The following is a 20,908-nucleotide window of genomic DNA, read 5'->3' on the forward strand; positions in this document are numbered from 1 at the left end:
ATTAGATAAAGTTGACAATGCCTCTATCACACCTTAAAAAATCTCTTTTAAAATTTATAATCACTCAGCTGACCACAGGGGAAAAATATAACTTGATTTTTATTAGTAACAGATGATATATATGTGAGTACAGCACTGGCAAATCTTAACTGAAAAACAAACTCTTATTTTCTTTCTTTTTTTAAACCCTTTACAACACAGGACTGATAAGAACACTGGGCCATTAACAGAACAACTTTGTGTGACCCTTGTGGCAATCTGCACCCCCAAAAGTGCTCATTCAGCTGTGTAAATGATGAACTACTCACCTGACACATTTTAAAGAATATTTTCCCAACAGGGGTACAATAATAATATTCTGAACACTTTGTAATCTAATACAGGCAACGCCATATCTTATTTTATCCTTTTGTGATGCGCACAGTTTAGTTATTGACACCATATGCGAGTTGGTTGGAATAACAGGTACTTAGCAGGTTAGTCTTTATTACATGCCTGAAGTACCCTGCTTTCCTCTGTGTTTTCAGAATTCCATTCAAGAGAACCTAGACGTACCGTTAGTCTCCCCTTATGTGTAAAACATGAGGACAGGTGATAATCTGACTTTATCATCAGTCGATTTACTTCGTCAGACATGTGAGCAAAACGAAAGTCTCATAAGTCATAGCAGATGGTTTTAGTGGGTTCATGGTATATATTAATAAACGTGTTACTCATCATTCTATACTTTAGTTTAAAGACTATTTTTCTTCCTGTGTTTCTCTTCAGGGCTTGCTTACTGTCGTCATTTGTCCACTGTTCGAACACATCTCTCTGCACTTGTTCATCACTCAATAATTCCACCCGACAAACCCACTGATGCATCAGGTGGCTTAACCAAAGAAGTGTGGAGCAAATATCAGAAGGACATGAAGGTAAACCAAAAACCCATATCTACCATATATCATGGCCAGATGTAATTAACCTGCGGTACATGGTCACTTGGGCTCACTATGTGCCCTTCTGGTGAATGAAATTAAATACATGTATACAGAGTATCAGAACATAGTATTAACCATTATCACCAACCATTTCCATTGGTATACATAAAAAAATATAAAATTATAATTGTTTATAATTATTGTTAATTGTTTCTTAACAATATGTAAATATGCATTGCTTTTCAGGTTTTTTTAGATTTTATAGTGATGGTATTATTTGCTATGAAATCTGTTCATCTGTATTTCAGTGAGTGGAGTTGGAGGACTACATGGTAATAAAAATATAGTGGGAGGATTAGAATATCCAACAGCTATGCTTGTTGCTGTAGTATATTATTACTACCATAATATTATCAATGAATATAGTGAAATGGAAATTGGTGACTTGCAAGGGCGTAACTACCACAATAGCAGGGGGTGAAGCTGCTAGGGGCTCACAATTTTGGGGTCCCACCTCCCCTTTCAGAGCTCCATATCTATATAATTTTTTTTTATCACTCTTGAGTGTTACATAGTGACCATTACAAATCTTGTTATGGGGCTCACAAATGTATAGTTTAACCCCTGGTGCATTATAATATTGAGAGATATCCACCCTTACTAAATATTTTATAGTGTTAAGGCAATTCTTATCCTTAAAACCAACTACCTTCAGATATCATATGCGTCCTTTACTGATCGATCAGGAGTCGAGAAATCATGACATACACAATTGAGGTCAAGATAAACTGAGCTGATGCGCCTTTAATCAAAGAGCGTTTTTATAGTCAGATCACAAAGCAAAAAAGTCTGTTGAAGCACTTATCTTATAACATGTCAATATATTAAATTGTTTATCATTTCTGTGCAGAAAAACCTCCCAGTTGTGGTCGGAACAGTTAGAACATCTTAGGGGTGTGACATCTTGTGATATGTCTGATCTCGCATCTTGACTGCAGGGGTAGATGTTATCACCTTTCAGGCTTGTTCCTGTAATAAAGATCTTATCACATTCTTGTCTATTTAATATATCTGTGCATACATATAAAAAATCATATATCTGTATACATATATTTCAACACACACATTATTTTATAAGGAATCGTATCACACATTATTCCCTGACAATAGTTACCCCTCCCCCAATTCAGCAGAAAGTTGGGGGTTCCAGATCCACTTGTGGGTTCCAGGATGAGTGTGAGGTGCGCTCCCTCACCCTGGTGCCACATTCATGATAGCTGCGGATGGCAAGACAATTTTGAATTTCCCTGAAGATACTCTTGTGTTGAGAGCAGCTGGCCACGTAGCTGCCTGCGAAGTTCATGTTCACAATAGAGGTGTCAGCTGAAGGGAAAACAGGAACTTCTGCTTTAAGTAATGGCACTAGAATGATCTGTTACAAAGACACCGAGGTGAGCATGTTCTAAACAGCGTAAACCAGGCATCCGGGCATCAGACCACCACAGTCCTGCTAGTGGGGGCACTGGGGATTTACCTATAAGTATTTGGTATTGATGGAATTTGCTTTATAATTAATTGTTGGTTCATTATAGCAATTCACAACCTTTCTTCTTTTTTTTTACATAGTTCTTCGTTCATGACAAACCAACATTTAAACATAATTACAAACAAAATATTTCATTAAAAAATGACAGATAGATAAATGTTGGTTGAATATTTACATTTTCACTTAAATTATATTTTACATATCATTCCAATGCATGGTTCTTAACATTACTTTTAAGGGATGTCTCTTATGGCAGCTACGTTCTTGTGACAAAACCTGTTACGATGAAGCACAAATGTGCTCCAACACATGGTAATCCATGATATATTAGTTGGTATTACAGAACTGGTTTGAAATAAGAGGATATTGGTGACCTAAAAAAAGCATGAGATACATGTTTTGGGACCTGACTTATTAGTTCAAAACCTCTGGATTAATGTATATTTTATTGTGTTATTGTTTTACTGTTTTATCCTTGTTGGCAGCACATTGTGACTCCATGAGAACATACAACTAATGACACAACTATAGTTCTTTAGGCTCAGTGCAGAATATTCCATATACACTGATGAACTGTTGTATGGTTTCACAAAGCATGTGATGCCAGCACATAGTCCTGGACAATGGATCCCATGAAAGTCATACCTTCTACACTTACTGTTTGCCTACTCTCTAAATAGCCATTAAAGTTAGATAGAATGACAAGTAACTCAGACTACTTGTGGTCCCTGTATAACCCAATCTGCATATCCCAATCTGACACTGCCACCATGGCATGATAAAGTCAAGGAAGGAACTCAAGAAATAAAAGAGCAGTGGAATCTCTCCTGCAATAAATGAACAGAATACAGCTAAGTTACCAAGACTGCATTAAATTCTCACACCTGCTCAATATTTAATTCTTGTGGTTGGGAAGTTACCCAAATTGGAGGTAAAATACTTGCAAACTTTAAAGATTCACTAGTCTCAAAAATATATAATGCAAATGTGCACAGAGCAGTTTTTTTTATTATGTGCTGAATATAGTCTTTCATTTGTTTTGTGTGGAAAATATTTCCCACATCATCCCTCAGTACTTTCACAAGGTTGTCATGCAGATGTTGCTCATGAGTCCCTCCGCCCTTGCAATAAAGAAATTTTAGTAAATTTATGAACAATGGCATTAAGCTGAATACTGATGGTACAATTGACTATTTTATTATAACTTCAGAGACTGTAGGAGAAGCCTTTGAAAAATATTACAACAAAGCATCGATAGCGTGTGCTCTGGGGTCATCGTTCCACCGACTTCTAGTTATTGTTCAATTTTATGATGTGAAACTGTTGTTAGCATTGCTGCCTCACAGCAGCTGAGGTCATGGGTTCATATCCAACCTGGGACCTAGCTTGGTGGAGTTTGTATGTTCTCCCCGTGTAGATGATTGTGTGTGCGTGTGTGATCGGCGCTATGTAAATGATAATTATTAACAGTAATCTTGTCTACCTGACCAGTTCTATTCTAGTGAATAAAGAAATGGGCGTGAGAGATCTAATTATTTTATTTTATCAACCTTAATTGATATGTCACTTACAATCTGGAGGATACAAATAACTTTCATTTATATTTATTTTTTTCACTAGAAGCAGAAGGAAAGTTAACAACATCAACATAATCAACTGGGGGGTTGAACATTTTTGAGGAGTTTTCTTTTAAAACCTCTAAATACAAGGTCTGAACAAATGGGAATCCTGTACTTGTGCCATTTACAGATGGAGCATGTTTCTTTCGGACAAATTGCAAGACTTGCCCTAGGGAACGTTTAATCACATTATGTTATATGATATGTCATGCCCAGGGCCGGACTGGGGCTAAAAATCAGCCCTGGCATTTACAGTCCACAGGCCCACCTTAGTTCCAGCGGAAAGAAACCGAGGTGGGCCTGCGCGGCAGCACCGAAAAAGGCGCGACCACATTGTGTTGTGGGTGTGGCCACATGGAGCAATGACACATACATTAAAATAAAACATTACATTTATCACGCCATCCCCCGAGGCACATTATGACACCCCCAGTCCACTGTACTTATCTATGCTTCTGGTGCTGCTGACATCCATCAGGGTGGGAACTTCCTGTAGAGTGAGCAGGGAAGCTCATAGTCTCACAAGATTACCAAATCTTGTGAGACCTAGAGCTCCTCGGCTTGCTCTGCAGGCTGTGTCCTATCCAGAGACTTGGAGCAGCTATCCGCTCCCTCCTGCTAACCAGAGCTGGATTAACACTTGGGAGGCCTGGGGTGTTTAAGACAGGGAGCCCCTTTTATGTAACATGGCTATCATTTTAGAAAATTGTTAGACAAATACACAGGCAATACTGTTAGTTGCACACAGCTCTGCCTTCACAAGCAGTACAGTGTGAAGTGGGACATACCTCCCAACTGTCCTTTTAGTTGGATCAAATCTCACTAAACGAGACAGTCACCAAAATTCGGGACTTCCCCACCAGATTCAGGACAGTTGGCAGACTGTCCTGCTCTCTCCTACCTGTCTTGTTACTTTCACCACCTATGGCTCCTGGTGTCTTTAGTTCAGTTGCTGCTTGTCTGGATACTGGAATGTTGGAGGCCCTATTTGGAAAAAAAATGGGTACATGTAATTTAGAAAACTCCAACCAGCCCTGGTGTTTAATCAATACAACCCATGTTTTATAATTAGGCCTCCATCTAGTCCCAACATTAAAATACTAATATTTACATTTAATATAAATAGCTGCTGCTGCTGATAAATAAACCTATTTCCCTCCCTCCAAACAATCCCAGCCATAAATGAAATAGGTATAAAAAACGTAAATGCTATTTCATTTATGGCTGGGATTTTTTGGAGGGAGGGAAATAGGTTTATTTATTAAATGTAAATGCTATTTCCCATAACCATCACTGCCATTAAATTCATATTTTTTTCCCAAACAGCCCCACTTTAATTTAATGCTGGGGTGGTTTGGGGACAATTAATTAAAAGGTCCAATCACCCTATCTTAAATTGCTAGCCCCTAATATTAAATTAACCCACATCACCCCACAAATAAAATAGCACAAATTAAATAATTAGCCCCCACCTAAACTCCACCATTAAATTAATAGCCTGCCTCCCACATTATATTAACATTCTCCTCCTTCCCTCATGCCTGAGTACATGCCCCCAATTGATATTATGCCACACAGTAGTGCCGCAAAATCATATTTTACCACACAGTAGTGCCCCAAAATCATATTTTACCACACAGTAGTGCCCCCAGTTGATATTATGCCACAAAAGTGCCCCCAGTTCATATTATGCCACAAAAGTACCCCCACTTGATATTATGCCACAAAAGTGCCCCCAGTTGATACTATGCCCCAATAGTGCCCCCAGTTGATATTATGCCCCAATAGTGCCCCCAGTTGATACTATGCCCCAATAGTGCCCCCAGTTGATATTATGCCCCAATAGTGCCCCCAGTTGATACTATCCTCCAATAGTGCCCCCAGTTGATATTATGCCCCAATAGGGCCCCCAGTTGATATTATGCCCCAATAGTGCCCCCAGTTGATATTATGCTACACAGTAGTGGGCAATATTATTCCCCCCTGTTTAATGTGTCAGGGAGGGTATTGTTAGTAGAGCAGGGTGCAGGGAGACAGGGGGTGGGGGTGAAGGGTAGGGAGGTCAGGAAAGTCTTGGTGTATTGGTTTGTCTGTTTTTGGGGGTGTCTGGAGATTGGCTGATCCTTTACATTTTCACTCTGGAATCTTTCTTTTCTCCCCCAATTTCTGTCTGTCTCTCTGTCAACTTTTCTCTCCCCCCCCCCCCGGTTTTCTGTCTGTCTGTCACCTTTTCTCTCCCACCCTCCCCCGTTTTCTGTACTTACCTTCTCAGCTTCATGTCTGTCTGCTTCTCTCCGCTCTTCATCTGCTGCCTTCCAGTACCTGTACTGGTCACATGTGCCGCGCACCAGGAAGTGTCAGTGCACACACCGTGCAGTGACGGTGCACTGACAGATCAGACCGGCCCATCTGACCATCGGCCCTTCTGGCATTTGCCAGAAGTGCCAGATGGCCAGTCCGGCTCTGGTCATGCCTGATTGTTTCCTGACACTTGCAGCACCGCTTATCACTGCTAGGGGTCTCCACGAGTTACTGAGCTCTTGAGATCTGGCAAAGTCAAATAAGGGCTCATCTGCTAACATTACATTTAGTGCACCATTTGCATTGGACCACAGGAAGCAGCTAACTTTTCTCTGTCAAGTGCAAGTTAGACAATGAAAGCAAGTGTCTGGTTGTTATGGTTTAGTGCAAATTTTGCAGCTAAATGCAATGATGGAAAAGTGAGCAATATGTATTTTTTATAAATAAGAAATGTAGGTGTTTGTGAAGTGTGGAAGACAACGATGCAAAGATGAAGAGGGCTGGGCCTGGCTGTTAGTTGTGCATTAGAATGGATTCTATTGGATTTAATGAGTACCAGTATACGTTGGACCGCACAGGATAGGGACGTCTTTTCTTTGCACCGGGAATGGATGTGGACCTGGATCCCATGCTGAGTGCTACCTCGCCACATTGAGACTCCAACTTCAAATGTACTCTACTTCTGCCTCATCAGCTACTGTAGAACTTATTTAGTAAATGCTCTGTGTGATCACCGTTAATCACCCTGATTTTGTACCAATGCACTTGACAGATGGACTGCTCTCTGCTCTCTGCAGATTCATTTACTTGGGACACTTTTATGAGATTGAACCTTTTACATTAGACAAAGTGGACCTAGAAATGTGCTTCTCTACCAAAGTGCAGCCGAAAGGTACAAAGATAAAGATTGAGTCCTATTAAAAGAATAAGATGACACCCGGTCTCTGCCAGCTTAGACCGTATGTAAACTTCAAGTGTTTCTGCACAGTGAAAATGTCTCCCTTCTCCAATGCAAGGAACATGTGCCTTCTTCACCCTTTAATCTCATTTCAATTTTCTCCACAAAAAGAAATCTACTTTTTTTTTTACTTTTCTGCAAAACTGGGTGTACAGATACTTCTACTCCATACAGAGCAAAGAATGCACTCGCTCAGCCCAACTGCTGTCAGCTGGTAAATTCCTCAAGCGCCGCTATCTTGCTCTGCAAACTCCCTTTGCATGCAAAAAGGTCACGTCGCACTGAGGGATATGGCTCGCCACTGGGGGCATGTTGAGTTCCATGCAAGCCTAGCCACAACCAACACCCCTCATATCCCTTTAAAAACACCATTCAAATGCATTGTCACCATACTACCCACTGTACATTGTCACATTCTCCATTGTTAGTGGGGACATAACTCACAGGATGGTGGGATAGTTCCCTCAAATTGGGACTGTCTCGTCTAAATTAAGACATTTGGAGGTTTTTGTGAAGTGGATTCGGTTGCCCTCTTCTTATTCAAGCTTCTGCCCGGTTGGACATCACCATTGCAATGAATTGCTGACTTCTAACAAATGTAGTTACAAATGTCATCCCCATGGATTTGTGACACTGGGTCTGATTCATTAAGGAAAGTTAAGCAAAAGTATGTAAGTAAGGCAAAACCATGTTGCATTGGAGGAGGAGGTAAATTTAAAATGTGATGGCAGATTTATATTTGGGGTAGGACATGTCCTAGATCAACTTTATATTTCAGTGTACAAATAAGCTATCAAGTATTTGTGTATTACATGAAAAAACAGCCAGTATTTTCCTTATTTGCAAAATAATAAACTCATTTGCACCCCTTTGAATTGTAACATGGTTTTGTCCAGAAAACTTGATTAAGAAAACTTACTAAATTTTTTGCTTAACTTTCCTTAATGAATCAGGCCCTACATTTTTAGCCAACAGTACGTTTATGAATCGTGGCACTCTACATATATTTTGGACCTGCACATGAATTTTGAACCCGAGAACTCGGACAACCACGGCAGAGCGGAACACCAGTGTAGCCGAGGAAAACGAATATTTTCAGGCAAGTAAACTAAACTTACTACATCATTGCCACAGTTGTTGCGTGTTTGTTTAAGGGGATTCCCTGAGGTGGGAGATATTCCCCCAACATGCATTGTGTCCCTGCTAAATCAAAAACCATTATCAATCACTATTAATTATTGACCTCTATCAATTTTGGAATTGCGGTGCTCACTCATGCTGTCCCCATGTGTACAGTACATATAGTATAGTAATCAGTGCACGGTGTGACCCCTCCTCATTTTTTTTCCAGCTCTCCTTATAGGTGGACAGACAACCGCTGCAGAACAGAAGAACACCAGGGCAGGATAACCTATGTTAAACCTGGCACATTATCATCCCTACTACAATATAGCAAGTACAGCACTGTATAATGTTACATATTGGGTGCCCCCCTTATTTATGCTTTCTTCGTAATGGGCACAAATAAGCCTGATTCTTTTTTTCTTTTTTATTCAGTATCAGTATCACTTTCAGTACTTAAACCTTTTCTTTCTTTCATTGCAGGTGGCTGTTCAATGTAGCTGGAAAAGAGTGGATCTATATATACAGATACAGCTTCCTTACAGTATTGTACAGTGCAGTGATCTAGGTAGAACTACAAGTCCCAGCAGGGTAATTTACTAATAAGACCAGTGTTCTTCACATATAAGTATGGGGGGGGGGGGGGTTAGTGGTATCCTAAGGTTCAATTAACAGATGAGAACCGGATGAGGCTTTCTGCTTTTGTGGAACTACAAGTCCAAGCAGGCACAAAGCACTACAAGGGCAACTGTACTGTACCACACAAGACAGAAGAGAAGCTGTTGTACTGTAGGGCACTTACATTGTGGTCCAGGCTTTGTGTTCTAAAAGGCAGCAGCTGCTGAATATTTGCAGTCATTGTCCTGGAATAATTTGTACACAGGGCAATTATTTTCTGATTTATGGCATTCATGCACTGTTTCCTATGTTGTCCATGAAGAATGTATTGTTATCCTCAAAAACAACTAGTGGCCCTGTACCTCACTAAGATATTGCACCACACACATTCATTTTTAGGGAATGCTTTGATCTTGCTTTCTTTGACAATTGGTTTTTTCCTCTTGAACGTACATCTGACAATCATTCCAGCGCAATGGAGGGCTCATCAGTGAAGATCTTGGAACGTTTCTGTACATTGAAGCCAGTCCTTTGTCTGCAGTACTATGTTCAGACAGCGAGAGAACAGGACTGAAGTTTATCTGAAGACACTTAGGGCTAGATTTACTAAACTGCGGGTTTGAAAAAGTGGGGATGTTGCCTATAGCAACCAATCAGATTCTAGCTGTCATTTTGTAGAATGCACTAAATAAATGACAGCTAGAATATGATTGGTTGCTATAGACAACATCTCCACTTTTCCAAACCCGCAGTTTAGTAAATATACCCCTTAGTCTTTAATATGCATAGTGAAGTACTCCAAATATAATAATGGTGCCTGAGTGTCCAAATAACCACCACAGTAATACAGATTAGTGTTGTGTCTGTGAATAAATATATACAGTACTCATGAATTAGACTTGTAAAGTATGGAATATTAATAGTACTTTTTCAACTGTACATTACATTTTCCCTACACATGTCATGAGATCTCATGGCTGTCATCCGCCATGAACCTCCAACAAAACATTTGCTGGACCATCATCGTTTGTCTAGGTAGAGTGATCCACACTGAGAACCTTCACCAATAAAGTTTGTGCTTCAGTGTAATATTTAGTACAAACAGAACAGAAACTAAATGAAGCACTAGCCAAACTTGCTGTTTCGTTCTGTACATATACTGTACTCTACAAGAATGAGAGAGATCCCCCACTTTCCGTTCAGTTGTCATAGGAACACTGTACATTTAGTACAACACAGACTTCTACTCACAGCACAGTAAATTTGTTGACTGAAGCACTGCCTAAAAGACTATACATTACACCAATGTAAAACATCCAAACTGGGCATTTTTGATCATACTGTCGTCAGATAAGTAAACACGGCACAAACTAACATTCCCTGAACAGTTATTTTAGCCTGATAGGGGAAATCTGTAGGGTAATCAGAATCATCTCCCTAGTGCTGTAGCAAGATAACACATAACAATATTCCCTTTGCACTACAGTAAACTATAAAACAGAAGCACTGCTCCATAAGATTAGACAAGACCATAAAACATTCCCACGTGTAGTACATTTTATCTCACGCTGCAGCGAGATGAGTAAATAGATGACAGCTTTGCGTTATCCTTACAGTAAATTTGTTAAACAGAAGCACTGCTCCAGTAGACAAAAGCACACAATTAAGAGCCATAGGGGCACATTTATCAATCTTTTCATAGAGTCAAAAATAGTTTTCAATCCTTATCGCATTGATAAGGATTGAACTATTTCTCAAATTTATGAAAAAGGGAACACAGAAACAGCAGTTCTGATAAACTGCTGTTTCTGTGATAAAAGAAATCATACTTACCCCCCTCTTCGGAACGCGCTGTCTCCGGATCTCCTCCAGGTCTTCTTCGCTCCTCTTCATACATGAATTGCGCACTTGCAGTTTTTCGAACTGCACATGTGCACAAAGATCTTTGCTCTGGCTCTGCAACTATAGTTGCAGAGAGCGAGCGGTGAGTGACAGGGAGGGATCATGTGATCCCTCCACACATGTGCTGTCCAGCTCTGCTCTTCAGAGCAGAGCTGACAGCATTGGAATTTTTCATTTATGATAATGTACGCCAGATTCAGCTGGCGTACATTAACATGACAAGTTTCCGAAAAAAATGTTTTTTCGGAACTTGTTAGATTGGGGCCGGGAGCAGTCACCATACTGTAGAATGGTGACTGCTCCCAAAAACGAAGGAATGCAAAGCAGCAGATATCTGCTGCGATGCACCCTTCTTAAATATGTGAGGGACACAGAGGGACTTTTTTTAGTGCACTATCATTATTTGTTAAATATGCCCCATAGAGTGAAGAGAGTTGTAGCAAGTTGAGTACTATTTGTGCAGTAGACAGACAGTATTGCCATATAGTTACTTAAACACACTAAGTTTTCCCAGACATGTTTGTATGTACATTACACCCCTACCACGTGGTTTTTAAGAAGATACATAATTCTATCAATTCCATAGCAAGAAAATGAAAGTAGAAAGTATAAGCACAGTGACTTACGCTTCATCTCTCTGCCATGGAGGTGAGTGCACTTGTCCCCCTGTACTGTTCTGGTACTTTTCTTGGACAGTACTGTACAATATTTGGAAATTTCTTGTTCGGGACTCTTTCCTTTGTTATCAGGACTTCTGCACTTTATTCATCTTGGGATGTCAAGGTGTAGTATAATAAATTACATATTGTAAAATCAAATAACGAGCAAGATACAGTTGTCCCTGTAACAGCAAAGTAAATAGTCGCAAGAAATGTCCAAAGTTCAGCACAGTACATTAGAGTGGACATTTCCTCTCTTGTTAACAAAGGATAGTACAGTATGTACTGTGTATCTTGCACTATAATAGGCAGGCACCAGGACTTTCCCCTCTGTTACTATCGGAAGAACAGGGAGGAGGACTGTAATGAATTTGCACTTACCCTTATCATACTAGAATATTGTTATCAGTTCACTTTCATTTGGTTTAATGTGTTTTACTTTACTTTCATATTAGGTAAAAGACACAGTATGCTTGGCCTCAAATACATTGTTGTAATTGTACTTAAATCATTTATTCCATAATTAAACTTCATTTTCTTTTTGCTCTGATGTTGTTGTTTGCTCATTTTTTGTCTAAAACTCAGTTCATAAAATATATTATTTTTTTATGCTGTTTATTACACACCTCTGCCATTACAACAGCGGTCCGTGAGTGCCCAGGTAGCGCCTCCTATTTGTAAATGTGACATTTAATAACTGTGACTTATTTCCCAGGTATTGGTACGGTATTGCTGTATACAGAGCACTATGATGTTTTGGCAACTTCCCCACAATAATATCAATACGCAAACAGTGGCGAATCATAGGGGCAACCGTTTAGGGTTCAGAGCAGTTGTGGCGAACACTGTTCCGGCCCCTTCTGCCCTATGTAAATGTGTCAGATGACTATATGGGCTAATAGCAGAGCTTCCTATTGGTCCATGCAATCACACCCCCCAGGCTGTGCATGCACACACAGCCAGGGGATGGTGGCCCAAAACGCTCATTCTCAGTGTCTCTAAACCCAACCAACTCCCAAGTTGGCAGAGATTACTATTTTCCTTGTTTGATTTTTTTTAATGTAAATATCAGTCTCTGTTCTACAGCTGTGTGTAAGGACAATGCACACTGACAATTCTCTTGTTCAAAGGTATGATCCTTTAACTTTGTTTTCTGACCCCACTCCAAATGATAAACTTGATTTGTATTATTGTTAGTTTTGACGCAGGAAGTGGAGGAGTCTTTTTCTTACAGCCCTGCGCCGTTGGTAATCCTAATCCGCCACTGAGCACAGAATATCGAATCTACAGTACAGTGAACAAGTTTTAACCTGCCAACATGTAATAACACAATGACAAATTTTAATGACTTTGGGCAACATTGCTGTAACATAGCATGTAATATACTGTAACATCAGAGGGCAATGCATACAGAATAGTACACGTCCCGCATACTGCAAAAGTAGTGTGTTCTTTAGTCCTCTTGCACATCATAAAGTAGCAAGACAGTGCCAAAAACATAGGAATCAATACTACTCGGGCCTGAGTCATTAAGGACAGTAAGGCAAAAAAAAGGGTAAACTTTTTCCTTGACAAATTATGTTACAGTGCAAAGGGTCACACAAATACTTGAAAGCTTTATTTTTACACTGAAATATAAAGTAGACCTAGGACATGCCCTACCCCAACTATAAATATGCCATCACATTTTGGTCCTGATTCATTAAGGAAAGGAAAGCAAAAAGATGAGTAACTTTGAACCTTGGCAAAACCATGTTACAATGCAAGGGGTGCAAATGAGTTTATTATTTTTACACTGACATTTAAAGTTTTTCTAGTACATGCCCTACCCCGATTATAAATCTGTTCTCACATTTTAAATTTAGCTCCCCCCTCCAATGCAACATCGTTTTGCCCATGTGCAAAGTAACTTGTTTTTTTTGTTTAACTCCCTTAATGAATCACGCCCCTCATGTGTTACATTGCAATTCTTTGATGCACTATCTAGTGTTTATGATTATCATTGCAGTTACTATCATAACTTGTGGATGCTCTTGGGGCCTGATTCATTAGGAAAGAAAAGCAAAAAAAAGGAGTAACTTTGCACGTTGGCAAAACCATGCTGTATTGGAGGGGAGGTAAATGTAAGACGTGGGGACAGATTTATAATTGGGGTAGGACATGTCCTAGATCAACTTTAAATTTCAGTGTAAAAATAAAGCTATCAAGTATTTGTGTGCTACATGAAAAAGCAGCTAGTATCTAACTTATGTGCAAAATAATAAACTTATTTGCACCTCTTGCATTGTAACATGGTTTTGTCCAAGAGAAAACTTACTCTTTTTTTTGCCTTACTTTCTTTAATGAATCAGACCCTTGGTATGGCGGGGCCCGATTCATGTTCAGACGCTACCTGCACATAACTAGCATTTAAAATACGAGCACAGAACTTAAGCGTAGTTACAACCGTATTCAAATCCAAGCGGATCTCAAGATACGTTTCATTTTCCATCAGGACGCATTGCAAAAAAATAATTCTATAACCTATAAACAACTCATAATACTACATTAATTAATAAAAATATGTGTTTTAAAATGTATTTATTTTTTACATTGAGTACATAGATCAGAATGTACTTAGTGCATACTGTACATACAGTGTGTTTATATATTCCCTCTTACCTGTATATAAATCTTCTTGGCTATCTAGTGGCACGCATACATGTGTTTTTAATACAAAGACAATGCCGTGTCAGTCATCACTATCAGTCAGCACTTTCTCCAGCCCTGTGGCTGATGCAAATGAGACAACTAGAAAAACCATACTTTAAAGAATCCCAGAACTTGAATCGACGGCATCTTCATTAAAACGCCCTAACTGTACATTGTCTACGTTCATCCACCCCTTCCCACCACCGTTCGGCCCTTGTAGGCAGTCGTGTCATTTGCATTCGGACATGAATTTCATGTAATTACATTCATTAGCGTAAGGTCAGTTTCTCAGCATACACAGAGCTATTTCACGCAATAGACGCTACACAAAGGGATTTACATCTGAACATAAATCAGGTTCTAAGTGTCAGGTCATTACGAGTCATGCCACAAGTCTAAAAGAAATGTGCTCTATCTGTATGATAAAATTGATATATGGTGACTCACATCTGGCCATAGTGTAAATATAATCTATTGCGTACTAAGAGCCTGATTAATAAAGGAAAGTTACGCAAAAGTAAGCAAGTAAGGCAAACCTATGTTGCATTGGAGGGGGAGGTAAATTTAAAATGTGATGGCAGATTTATAGTTGGGGTAGCGCATGTCCTAAATCAACCTTAAATGTCAGTGTACAAATAAGCTACCAAGTATTTATGTGCTACATGAAAAAACAGCCAGTATTATCTGTGTGCAAAATAATAATCTCATTTGCACCCCTTGCATTGTAACATGTTTTTTATTTAGAAAACTTGAGTAAGAAAATTTACTCAATGTTTTCCTCAACTTTCCTTAATGAATCAAGCCCTAAGACATCACTTATACAGTAGTCATTACATTCAAAATGTACATTGTAAACATGTATGTTTATAATCACCTGCTTGCTCACAGGTAATGCATTACATGCACACATTCTATTTGGATATAATTTCAACATACAAATTTAAAATGTACATTTACACTGCAAGGGTGGGAGTTATTCTATATGAGATACTTTGGCTGGTTGAAGTATCTAAACCTACACTCTGGCCTTATATGAGTCACCAAATTGTCACACAGATTCTGTGTCTGATTTACTAAGGAACATTAATGCAGATATGTGGCATATTTTGCGGAAAATCTCACTGAGCATGCTCAGAACTGGACCATATGCCAGTGAACGCAGCAACATAGACAATCTTCATCTTCAAGAGCAAAAAGAACCCTTACTACAGTCTACGATTTCATGGGTGTAACGGTGAGGGAAATGGGCGTATGCACGTAGTCAATGTAGAGTAAGGAGGTGCCAAGCTCGAGCGCACGCAGCAGTGTCCTATTTAAGCTTTGGCATCTCAAAGCTACATGTTTTCCTGTCATAACTTGCACCAGCTACAAGTCAAATGTAAGTGACGATTACTAGTGATGACGGCACTTGATAGCTTATTTGTACACTGAAATTTAAAGTTAATATTTGTGTGCTACATGAAAAAACAGACAGTATTTATCTTATGTGCAAAATGGAAAACTAATTTGCACCCCTTGCATTGTAACATGGTTTTGTCCTGGAGACTACTTACTCAGTTTTTTACTTAACTTTCCTTAATGAATCAGGCCTTGTGTCAGTATGTTTATATCTTAGCTAGTGGAAATTAAGTCTTACTTATCATTAGGGTACATTTTCACTCTTAGTTTTAGAGATCTGCTCATAATATACTGAGGATGATCTTGTTTTGTGCCGTAGAATTACAAGGAACTGGAGCTTCTGAGGTTGGTGTATTATGGAGGGGTGGAACATGATATCCGCAAAGAGGTTTGGCCTTTTCTACTTGGCCATTACAAGTTTGGAATGACTAAAAAAGAAATGGATAGAGTAAGTATACAATATATTATACTGCATGCTCTAAATTGACCTCACTAGAGTCCAAGGATTTTTACAACCCACTTAATATACACTAAGCATGGTGGCTTAGTTGCTAGCACTTCTGCCTTAGAGCACTTGGGTCATGAGTTTGATTCCCGACCATGGCCTTATCTGTGTGGAGTTTGTATGTTCTCCCCGTGTTTGCATGGGTTTCCTCCGGGTGCTCCGGTTTCCTCCCACAGTCCAAAAATATACTAGTAGGTTAATTGGCTGCTATCAAATTGACCCTAGTCTCTCTGTCTGTCTATGTGTGTGTATGTTAGGGAATTTAGATTATAAGCTCCAATGGGGCAGAGACTGATGTAAGTGAGTTCTCTGTACAGCGCTGCGGAATTAGTAGTGCTATATAAATAGCTGATGATGATGATGATGATGAATATACAATAACAACTTTTTAAATTATATATTAGTGTTGGGGGATAAAAAATTACAAAGCATTTAACATAGTTCTGTATATAGGAAGGTAGTTCCCTTTTTCAATATAGATATGCTTCAGTACATATGCTCCCTCCTGTATGTATGTATGTGCAATAACTCATAAGGGCTGCATTTTGCTATATGGCCATTCTCAGAAATCATGGCGCCAGGGACTGATGGTAAAAGCAGGGCCCTCCCCTTCCTCTTTCTGATTTAGGGTCGGTGCTTCTATTAGACGAACCTAGGCATTAGCCTAGGACGCCATGGTTTACAGGGTGCCTAAAACACTGAATGCAGGACATAATGTCACTCATTCACTGAGGCGTCCCGCATGGAGGTGCAGCAGCTGCCAGGTTCTTACCTATGAAGCTGCCGGCTGCTCTCTTCACTGTTAGTAATGGTCTGGGAATGTAGTGCTGAGCTATGCTGTCACAGCCCAGCGCCATACTCCTAGACTGCTGGGAAGAGAAGACGCCACCTCCCACCTGCTAAGGTAATAAGTGGTGGGAAGGAGCAGTGAGGGGCACCCAAGGAAAGGGGAGGGGGCTTGAGAGTTGCGGGGGGGCGCATTTGTGCATTGTAATTATGCATCTCATGCAAACTTGGTCACGCTATGCATGCAACGTGCAGCGTTATTTTCAGCCATATACAGAGGCAAATCAGGGGAGTTCACATGTAAGTGGGGTACAGTATTGGCAAGGAGGAGCACTTTAGCTACGACCTTTAAGAGACACCATCATTTTGGTTTCCATATGTTTTTGAAACCATGATTTACAGAGCATATATTATCCGCCTACAGACAGGTGCAAAGAATGTGTGTCGCAGCTTTCCTAGGCTCCACGTATCATAAGATGTATCTTACTCCAAATACAGACACACACTTGCGTGTTTACAAAAGAAGGTTTTTTTCTTTTCCTTCAACTTAAACTCCGCCCCTATATTTGTGCAAGATATTTAGGGGGGGGGGGGGGTCACAAGAGTCTCTTGGTCCCACTAAAGGACTGCACATTATATTTTTGTCGAGGCATCAGATAACATTATGATATCAGGTTACAGTATAAAGTTTTACTGTTACATAAAGTAAGGATTGTCTGCTAACTGCATAGGGCGCACATGTGCAGAGCATATAACTGTGTGCAAGTGTACCTATTTGTTTTTGCTAGCTCATAACAAGGTTATTTGGGAAAGCCAGCATGCAAACACTGTGTTGGGACTGTGAGCCCAGTTGCTCCTGACTATTATCACTGTAAGACCTCTTTAACCTCCAGTATCTGATTTTTTGTTCTTCACCCGAGGTTGATGAAGCTATCGCTTCCAGGTTCCAGAAAGTGATGGCGGAGTGGAAAGCCTGTGAGGTGATAGTCAAGCAGAGGGAAAAGGCATCCCACTCGGCCATTTATGCTAAGCTTTCATCTGGCAGTAGCATTGACAGCCATGTCCAACGTCTGATTCATCGGGACTCTACTATCAGTAATGATGTAAGACACACTACTTTTACCTGTGTGTAAAACAAAGAAACCTCATTCAACTTAAAATGTTTTTCCACCTTCACATGACTTTTATTTCTTGGCTTGGTCATGCTTTCCTCCAACTCTACTAAATATGTTGGAGTTTGTTTCTCTGGCAGGTAAACAATGCAATGTAATTTAAAAAAAATTACAAAAACAGCATATAATACATTAAAGTTGGGTGAAGGTAGACAACTTTAATGTATTGGTTTTAAATGTATTAACTTTAGTTTGTAGCTCATTTGAGATACTTCTTAGTGGATGGAACTAGTGAAAATAATATACTATAAATGGTATCTGCTGTTGTATATTGTTTGGATGCATAATACTATTGTGAACATGTACTGTGCTATCCAGTGGTACGCTTATTTTTTCTGCTGCAACGGAAATGGTGCCCCGTTCATGCCCTCCCCAACCAACCATTACCATGTTGTTTGCCAGTGACGTACCCTATAAAGAAAGAGATGTAGCAGTTTTATCTGTACACATCACAGTCCGGAATACCTCCGGTGCCCCATTATAGACCCAGTCCCATGTTGGTACTCACCAGAACCTGTCTACGGTGATATTAGTTTTGAGCTTAAATATAGAACATGTGTCTCTACATGAAAACAATCAATATTACAGCATTACAAAAGTGTTGTCTCACTAGAAACTAAGTAGAAATTCTGACTTAACTTCACCTTACACCTCCATGAAAACTGTACTAGTGATGAATTCAGGGTAGATCACTGCCTAGTCTTGAAGGCTGCACACTAAAGGCTATTTATGCTCCATTTTATTCCCTCTGTACAAGTGAAATACAAATCCAGCAAAAACACAATATTTATCATATCTGACAAATGATGGCCTTTAATCGTCTGCTGCTTTATTCTCTGACATCTATTAAATTGTAGATCTCATTCGGTGACATTTAATTTTAGGATTATTGCATGGCTTAGCAGAATAACTTAATGTCTGTAGAGTAATTTGTGTTCTATCGCCCAATGCACATTTGAGAGGCCATTAATTTGCTTCTGATTGATAGCCCTCTCTAACGTCTTTAATGCTCAGTAGATGGAAGGATACTGATAAGCCTTTTAAAAAATAGTTGCTAGATAATTATAAAGATGTTTATACTAACCAATAAATGTAATTTATATGCACCCCTCTGGGTATCTAAAAATAGTGACAAACCATCGTATCTGGCATCTTGTGCCTGACATTGGTTCCGCATTTTTACTCATATTTTATCATTTATGGACTTGTCAGGTTTTTATGTCTACAGAAGAAATAGACATGACGGACAGAGATTTGAAAGGTCGAAATGATAAAACGTCCACATTGACCACAGCCGCCAGTACTCCATATGCCATGGTGGCAGTCGAACCACAGCAGTCCGTGGAATTTGACTCTCCAGATTCTGGTCTTCCCTCTTCTCGAAATTACTCTGTGACCTCTGGTATCCTTTCAAGTATTGATGATGGACAAAGCATATGCTTTGAGGAAGAAGAATCCAGCACAGAGTCCGATAGGACGGAAATGAGCCTGGGACCACCTCGAAAAGCCAAGGGAATCCTTAAAATGCAGGACTCTATAAGTGAAGAGCAGCTTTGCTCACAGCTAGAGTATTTAAATAATTCTGATGACATCTCTTCCATGTGTCCTACGTCTTATACAGTAAGTGGTAGTAAACGTGTTAATCATATTCTGCAGTGAAATGGTCCATAGCAGATTTCTTATATTATCGGTATGTTATATGACTGAAGACTGGAAATGTCATGAACATAATTATAAAAAGAAGAAATATCCAAAATACACAAGTATATTATATAGTGCTACTTGTATTTTTAATTTATTTAATTTTTATTTGTTATATTGTTGCAAGTATTGTTGTTATACTTTTAGAGTAGTACTAAGTTATATTGGAAATTTGTAGGATATATTTATAACAGTATTTGTTGTTGTATGTATGGTAGCGACTAACATCTAACCTATATACCCTAATATTTAATGTTATTCTGTAGGATGTGGAAAATCTATTTGGCTGTTTTTCCTCCCCCCTGTCTTTCAGTTGTACATGGGCTTCACAGTGACTTTTAGTATTCAGGGGTTACATTATCTTTTATAATGTTGACCAATTTAGAAACTCTATTTGACAAATGATGACATACTGTAGTTCCCAAAGATTAGTATTATTTTTTTAATTCTTTTGATGGGGAACGGTTTAGATTAAAATTCAAAAATATCAGGTAAATCTACATACATGAATATTTGAGTCAATATTCAAAAAAGTTTTGCAAAAATTCTAGATTCTGTAAAATAAAAATACAAATTTAATTCTATTAGTAGATTAATTAATATATAAAATATTTTGGTCATTGAAATTATATTACTGTTATTTTTTTGACATTTTAGAAGATGCAGTTGAGTCCCAAACCATACTAAAGGAACACATTATTATTATCAACATATTTAGTTTAACACCATATAACAAAATAATAAAAGCAGAGATCTTCAATGTATCATTTTAAAATTTCACAATAGCTGTCAACCACGTACTTTCCACAAGAGCCCCAAATGTCACAGATTTGATTCATGAGCCATCTAGGCGCCTCTGTACCAATTTAGAGGCTTTGGACTCTTTTTTGTCACTAGTCTGCTCACACCACCATTCACCACATTTATAATATGGGAAATGTTGTGTCACACTGCTTCTTAATTAAATCAATTATTGCAGAGAGCAGTGGTGAGAACTATTAGGGAGGTAG

The 20,908-nt window shown here is 39.1% G+C and overlaps 1 protein-coding gene across 2 annotated transcripts in view; it reads left to right on the forward strand.

The window, feature by feature from the left end:
* Positions 1-20,908, forward strand: part of SGSM2 (small G protein signaling modulator 2) — a 293,928-nt gene that overhangs the window by 258,617 nt on the left and 14,403 nt on the right. For both annotated transcript variants that reach the window (XM_075196760.1, XM_075196759.1), the window contains 4 exons: positions 769-914; positions 16,054-16,182; positions 17,946-18,128; positions 19,410-19,817. In XM_075196760.1, coding sequence (XP_075052861.1) covers positions 769-914; positions 16,054-16,182; positions 17,946-18,128; positions 19,410-19,817 — 866 coding nt within the window. The remainder of the gene's footprint in view (positions 1-768; positions 915-16,053; positions 16,183-17,945; positions 18,129-19,409; positions 19,818-20,908) is intronic.

This window comes from Mixophyes fleayi, chromosome 2, assembly GCF_038048845.1.
Source record: "Mixophyes fleayi isolate aMixFle1 chromosome 2, aMixFle1.hap1, whole genome shotgun sequence".
Taxonomy (NCBI): Eukaryota; Metazoa; Chordata; class Amphibia; order Anura; family Limnodynastidae; genus Mixophyes; species Mixophyes fleayi.